Source organism: Fulmarus glacialis, unplaced genomic scaffold, assembly GCF_000690835.1.
Source record: "Fulmarus glacialis isolate BGI_N327 unplaced genomic scaffold, ASM69083v1 scaffold44643, whole genome shotgun sequence".
Taxonomy (NCBI): Eukaryota; Metazoa; Chordata; class Aves; order Procellariiformes; family Procellariidae; genus Fulmarus; species Fulmarus glacialis.
In genome coordinates this window covers 1-7,579 of record NW_009201851.1, presented here as the reverse complement: position 1 = coordinate 7,579, position 7,579 = coordinate 1, and the positions used below count along the sequence as shown (strand labels likewise).

The window sequence follows — 7,579 nt, the reverse complement described above, 5'->3', positions numbered from 1 at the left end:
CAGGAATGGTCAAGCAATCTGGTAAAGCAAACCCTTTATAATTAAACAGACTGTGGTAAACCTCACCTCAAATAGCAGTACCCCAGTTGTATACTGACCTGGCTTCTACTCAGACTTCCTTAAGAGCCAGTGCATGAACAGCATAAAAAACAATTAAAGATCAAGATGCTCTTTTAACCTCAGTGATACAGGTTCTTTCTGCTTTCAAATCACCCACCTCGATCTGCTGCAACAGGGCTACCGCTGGTGACAACAAACTCGTACTTGTTGAGGGACTGCTCATCATCAAACAGAGTTGGGTAGAGACTGGACCGGGTAGCAGTGCGAACTTCCACAAGGACCGCAAACTCTAGAGCAACAAGAGCCCAACAGAACATTAACGGTACCAGCCCAGATTCTAATATACAGCTACATACCCTGCTCCAAGAATACACAGCTCTATCAGCTTGCAATATTTGGCTCAGCATTAACCTTTCCTCAATAGGAACCAGGACTGACAGCTATGGTATGATCAGTCCTTAAAGCAGGTGTCACACCTTTCAACTACTGATCAGGCAAGGATATGGGGGAAAAAAAAAAATGAAGTGGTACAGGTTTTAATCTAACAAAGCTGCATGAACTATCTGCCAATACTTAATTAAAAAAAATCTTGTGTCCTTTAGCATAAGATAGGGAAAGGAGAGGGTTCTGCAACAGGTTCTTACCAGATGACAGTATGTGGGATGGGATTTGGACGTGTGGGCTAAGCCCTAGGAAGTTACACCGATATGCCTCTTCATACTGGTCACTGTAGGGGATGATCCGCACACAACCAACAGGCAGCATGGTCTAGAGAAGGAAGGAAACACGTCAGGAGAAACACTGAAGCTAAACCAGTAAAGTACAATTTTCTCCCTGACTTCCAGGGCCAGCCAAGACTTGGAGCACTGCTCAGGCAGATGCCCTCTCATTTAGGGGATCAGAAGTATCCTACTCAGCTTGAAAGACTATGCAGTTGCTGAGGACAACCAAGACATCCAAAGGTTGAGGGGTTTTTGTTTGGTGGGTGGTTTTGGGGTTTTTTTGTTGTTGTTTTTTCAAAACCATGTAATTTAGAACATGTTCTCAACAAGATTACATGTCAGAGACAGGTCATTATGAAGGCTGGACTACTAGAGAAATATATGCAAAAATATGCAGCCAGGAAACAAAGGAAAAGTTTCTACCCGTAGCACATCAAAAGCAGACTGGACAAGATCCATGTCTCGAGCTTTCCAGATGACCTGGTTCCCCATCAGAACATGCCAAGCCAGCATGCGGAATGCTGATGCCCCAAGAACCTGAAAAAAAAAAAAACACCATTCTGCATTGGTTATGAAAATTAATGAAATGTCCAGTTTGCTCTGTCAAAAACATCACTGCCACATAAGAAAATGGCTAGTACTGAACAGCAGGAACGAACATGAAAATTTAGCAGGTCTTGTGCAGAGAGTAATAACTCTAAACCACAGCACCAAGATCAAGTATTTCTTTGACAGGTGCGAAAGGTGTCGAACTGTCGTGCAAAGCGGTATTTGCCCCCATCTGTGGTTTCAAGAACAAACAGCAGCAAAGTACCACTTTGCCAACATGCCTAACCCCTGATCCAATTCAATATCAAGCACATTAAAAGAACAAGCTTCATTTCTTGGTTGCTCCCAATTCTTCAGTGCTCTGGCTAGACTGCATCAGTCAGCCCACTTGTTGGCCAAATTAGCGGTTTTGGTAAGATGAACACAGGCCTGTTTGGAACGGGATGGAACAACTTCTATTAGAGAATAACAACTTCCAGGCATTTCTCTGATCTGGGTTATGTTCACAACAGTGATTCAGGCATGAAAGGTTAAACAATATTCTTAGACAAGCCTCCAAAGGCACACACTTGCACAACACAGTGGTATAGTTCAATAGCTTCAAGCTTTCCAAATTAGGAGACAGCAGAACAAAAGGAGGCTAAAGACTTAAAGCAGGTATTTGTCAGGAGTGTCCAGGAAAACAAGCTGGTGTGAAAGAGACTGTGTGTCAAATGCACTTAATCTTCCCCCTCAGCCAGGTAACTGGAAGCACTGGATAAAAGCTAGATCTGTAGAGAAGCATTTGTTTTGTTTGTAAATATTTTCTTTCCCCCCCCTGAAACACTTTTGTTTTAAGCAAATAATACTTGGCTTTGAAGATGCTGCATGACCTCTGTATTAAATTACTGTCACTGCTCTTGGGAAGACGAAAAGAGACAGAATTTGAGAGAAAATCATATGATCCCATCCCACATGACTGATGATCACTAGAGGCCCACGTGATCTCAGAGGAAGAGAGAGTTCTCAGAGATGCAGTTAACACCGTGTTACTAGCTGTGGAGGCACTGTGTTGAACACAGAACCAGGAAAGAAGTGCAGACTGCAGGAAATAAATATATCTTTTCAAAAAACATTATCAGGAGAAAAAAGTTATTAGCTTGTGAATTCAGCATCAGAGCAACTGTGCTCCTCTCTTACCTGTCTCATGTGCCTGAGAGAGCGAAAGACAGACAACCTTCTGTGAGCTACATTCCAGCTGTTGCAATCTGGCATCAGAGATGTTTCAGGTGAGCATTTAGATAGCTCCTGCCCTTCCACAAGATCTGGCTGGGAAGAAGGCTTCTCTTCTTCCTCGGAACCATCCCAGCCTTCCGACTCTTCTTTCAGGTCTACCAAAAAAAAGGTAGAGTGATCATAAAAATTGCTGCTCTCTAGGCATGGGAACTGCAGTGCCTAGAGAAGTGCCTACGCACACTGCAGCCAACTGACAAATTGCTGCTCTCTAGGCATGGGAACTGCCTCAGAAGTGCCTACACACACTGCAGCCAACTGATTTTGGCTATATGCGGGGAGACGAGTTCAGAACGCAGTAACTAAAAGTACTAGCATCACAGACACACCCGACGTGTTAATGAAGTTTCATAGTTCAGATATACAATAACCACTGAAGGGTCAAGAAGGAATTTTCATCTTCTACAAGACACAAAGTCACATCTGTTGACCAGCTACGCGTTCTGTATTCTTGCTTTAAAGGTCATTGCCAAAGTTTTGAGGCAGGTTTTGTAGATTCTAGTCTAAATGGATTAATAAAAATAATTCAATGCAAGAAAAAATTATGATCCTTTAATTTTAGAAATGTTGTAGAAAAAGGAGCAAGAATACAGCTCCATATGTTGTGACTGCAAATTCTTCTGGCTGTAGAGATTCATCAGGAGGGCCAACCCAGCCAGAGAGAACAATAATCATGATGATGCAACACTCCTGCACAAGTAACAAACACCACATGCGCATGCAGAGAGCCTACGAGGCCAAGGGCCTTGATTTCACATTCTTGTCAGAGTCATCTCCATATGGGAGAGCACATCAGCTACCGCAGAGACTACCACCAAGGTAAAGTCCAAGAGAGATGGCTGCACTATGATACTGACAAAAGGACTTGGTGTTTTACCATCTAAAGCATTCTCAGAGGGTCTTCCAGCTCTGGAAACTTCTCTCTCACCTGCAAGTTTTTCCATCTGAACGAGGGTGTCTTCTGTTGGTGCTCCCTCCAGAAGCTTCTCTGTAAGTCGGCTGCCACAAGCTTTCAAAAGCCTAGAGACATTGAAAGAAATGGAAGTAGCGTTCAGTAAGCCTGCTTGCCAGGTGAAAAAAATCCAGTAACAAACTTGGTGCGATGAGCTCAACAAAAAATCCAGCAGCTAACCAATTTGTGTTTCCTTTCAACACATCTCTATGCTTTTCTCGGTGTGGTAACTATCAATGCATCTTACAACCACTGCCACTCAAAGTCACTGAAAGGCCTACCATTTTGCAATTACTTTGTGCAACACACTTATCCCCTATCCAAGTCACATGCCAGTGTTGCAACCCTCTCTCTGTGGCATCTTTCCAGGGAAGTTTGATGAGCAAGTCAGGCACTGGGCAACTGGACTCCCACAGACATACTACTCTGCCAAATGGCTGCACCTCCCACCCTGCCTATCACAATACACGGGCACTTCCAGGTGAGCCACCACTGTACTTCAAGTGTGAATCCGAGGTACGACACACTGGGGGTAGAAGCACCTTTTCTTGCTTTCTTCCATACTTACTTTAATACTGCAAAGCTTTCCATCTAGATAGACATGGTTTCCATTAGCAGCCACATTAGTAGGTTTACTTCACAGCAACAAGAATTTTTTTTGTCCTAAAGGCATCAGCAGGCTGCTGTCTTTCTGTGCTCAGCTCCTTCCAATTCAGAGACTACTTAGCAAAGTCCAACTTATTACTTCAAGAAAAAAATACCCAAACACTCCAATCACATTTCCACCCTTTCAGATTATGGCAATATTCTCTTCATGAAGGAGTTGTAGAAGCCAGATACACAAGTGGCATTACCAAGCAAAGGAAGTATGCAAACACGCCCACAGGTTTTCATCATTGGTCAGTGACGTTAAGGAGCGGGCTGCGTTGCCGTTCCGCTGGTGCAGGAAGGGAGTGAAGGCCGTGTTCATCCGCTGGGCACGCTGAGGGCACCCATACTGCTCTGCTTCGAACACCTACACCACAGAAGAAGGACAGCGTAAGAGACTGAAAAAGATAAAAACGCTTACACAAAGCTGCATCAAAAAAACCCAACAAGAATATGAAGTGAAATAGGTGCGTCACACACAATCATCCAAAATGCATTGTAAATTATGGGAAAAGAGAGGGAAGAGACATCTTATTCTTAGATTGACTAAAATTATCATTAAGTAACACTTGTGCTCCAAAACCACTGTCCTTCACAACTTCAGTTACTTAAATTTCTAACAGGGCTATTGTCTAGCAGTTAGGTCTGTGAGAAGCGTTATGACTGGCTTAAAATGAGAGGCACCCTGTTCCTTCTCTCCTACACTCCCAGATACACACCGTCCTCTTGTCCCTTGTGTCAACCCTAATGACCACCCTGGCTGCAATGAGCTGGATCAGCTTTTTGACTCAGCTGCAAATCAACTATCATAATGTTTTACTAACGTTGAGTCAAACGGACTCTGTGCACTGACCTACCTTAAGTGCTTTGCCCTGAAGCTCATCAATGATGCCTCTGATTTTTCCCAACAAGAAAGGCCAGGAGTTGATGAGGTAAATCCGGTCCATCATGATAGTGATGATGCTGTACCAGCGCTGGAAACCTCGAGCCAGGCTGTCTTTGATAAAGAAGGTGTGGCTGAACACAAAACCATGCTGTTCATCTCCAAAAAAAATAGGGCCTTCACGTCCTGGGCAGACCTGAAGGGGAGGGACACATACACCAAAGTAGTTAAGCACATCATGCAGCTGAAATGGTAATAAACTGAATAAAGCTTCCTGCTCTTTTACACACACTCGGTGAATAAAACAAGCCTTTTTTAGGCCACTGTCCAAAACCCAGGGTCAAAGAGACCTCCAGAGGTATCCTACAAACACTACAAAAATCTTCAATTTAACTGTATTTTAAGAATTCAGCTCTATTCAGCTACGATACTGTTGAGAATCCAAAAGGGATTTTGCTGATACTGGCACACAAATGCTCATTAATCTGCAAGGTTCTCCCTTCGCTTCTATGAGATGCTGAATCTTAATTGTCTACAAAGATCAAATATTTCTTGGCACTAAACAACAGATTCCGATGTTTTTACACAAACAGTTTATCTCACAAAGAAAAAAAAATAAACACACAGAAGCAAAAACAAGAAAGGGAAATTTTTGTTCTCACAGGTGAGAGGAAGGAACCCTCAAGGTTATCAAAGATCAACCTTAAAAATTACCACCCATCCTGGAACAAACAGACTTGTGTGTCTGTCTTTCCACCTCCATTCCCTCGTTTCAGGTTGCACAGAGCAGCCAGGATCAGCAAAGCACTATCTTGGATTTGAAACGATACATAAAGCCATAAACAGGTTTTCTCCCTGTACTCCAAGACAGTTACCTCACAGCTTAGACTGCGAACACAGGCCTGGCGCACGATGCTGAACAGCTGGGGGTGGTTTGGGTGTTGGTGACTGACGTACTTGATTGAAGTTTCTTTGTCATGGCTGACATATCCAGGATGTCCTCCTGCAAGAGAGCGGCAACCCTGAAGACAGAAAAGCAAATCCAGCCATAAATGAGCATGCAGTTATCTAAGGTTTCCAAAGGCCTCTGCATATTCCCTTCAAAACGTAGGGAAACTTTACTTACACATATACATAAGAACACAAATACTGAGAAGACAAGAAATATAAGTCAGGGTCAGGATTTGAACCCAGCTCCTCACATAGAACTCTGTGCGGTATACTTCCTCTGCTCTTATGTTCATTTTCCACTATTTAATATGATTGTGAACCTGGTGCTGGCTCTACAAGTGTTAAAATTCAGTTAACAGCCGCTGTGAAACCAACTGGCTGAACAAAACTGGCCATAACCTAAAGGAAAGTAAATAAATACCTCAGAACAAGTACTAATAGTAGACAAGCATGAGAAAAACTGAGAACATACATTTTCTCTATTGTTTTAAGTGCTTTTGCATTTTTCTTCTGCTCTTAAAATTACTATTAATAAATGACCAGACCTAATCTAATAAAGTAAATGCTCTTCAGGAATGAGGAAAGCATTTCTCAGCCACAAGAGAATCACAGATCACAGGGCTTAAAGAGACCTCAAGACACCATCTTGTCAAGGTCTATATACTCAACAACAGTTCCTTCATCCTCTTGTCATGGATCATTACAGTTTATGAGGACTTGGAGATCTTCTGGTACTAGCAGTCACACACAAAACAAGTGCAGTTCACATTTTTTTTTTTTCTCTCTTAAACAATTCAATTTGCATTAGAGAATCCAAGAGCCCTTTAGTTAAGCCATGGGCCACTGATGTCCGCACACAGATCTTCACACTTGCCTCACACATGTCTGACTTCTTTGGCCCTGGGCTGCTGGAGTCGGCGCTGGCACCTTCTGCTGGGCTGTGTGAGCGGATCCGACTGCTCATCTGAATGCCACCTTCTTCCTCTTCTGCTTGCTCATTCTGCCCAGAGATGTCCCCGCTGCTTGCGCCTTGAGGAAGCGGTGAATGTAGAACCTCAGTACAAAAGAGGGTGCGAGGACCGTGGAGCTCACAAAAATGGCAGAGGGCAACAATAGCATTCATAGTGAGAGCTCAGCACATACGTCAGGCCTCCTGCAGGCAAGGGAGAAAGCACACAATATCAGCACAACAGATATTACAGTATCTCTTAAGCCTGACTGGTTCAAGCCCTGCTCTACATCCCTCCAGGAGCAGCTGGCTTTAAGCTCAGCCTAAGGGACCAGCACAACTCCACCACGGGGTGACCTGAACAAGGACCAGCCCTTCGTGCCCAGATGGGATGGGACTAGAGCAGATCGATCCCCCCGTGCCCGGGTCCCTGACTCTGAGCCGGGACATCTCAGGTCCCACGGAAGTGGAACGGAACCGGAGGGAACCAACCCCCTCCTGCCTGGACACCTCCGGTCTTATAGGGACAGGTTGGGGTCTGACAGACCAGACCTCCGGGCCCGGACACCTCGGGCCCTGCCGGGCCCGGTGCC

General features: G+C 44.2%; 1 protein-coding gene across 1 annotated transcript in view; it reads right to left on the bottom strand.

Annotated features, from left to right (window-relative positions):
* The window catches only part of FLCN (folliculin), a 10,580-nt gene extending 3,393 nt beyond the window's left edge, over positions 1-7,187 (bottom strand). Inside the window, exons 1-9 of the mRNA XM_009574080.1 lie at positions 6,912-7,187; positions 5,962-6,108; positions 5,061-5,282; positions 4,410-4,570; positions 3,532-3,623; positions 2,511-2,701; positions 1,206-1,319; positions 705-828; positions 218-349 (exon numbers count right to left, since the gene is read on the bottom strand). Of these exons, the coding sequence (XP_009572375.1) occupies positions 218-349; positions 705-828; positions 1,206-1,319; positions 2,511-2,701; positions 3,532-3,623; positions 4,410-4,570; positions 5,061-5,282; positions 5,962-6,108; positions 6,912-7,160 (1,432 nt within the window). The 5' untranslated portion in view covers positions 7,161-7,187. The remainder of the gene's footprint in view (positions 1-217; positions 350-704; positions 829-1,205; positions 1,320-2,510; positions 2,702-3,531; positions 3,624-4,409; positions 4,571-5,060; positions 5,283-5,961; positions 6,109-6,911) is intronic.
* Between the last annotated feature and the right edge of the window lie 392 nt (positions 7,188-7,579).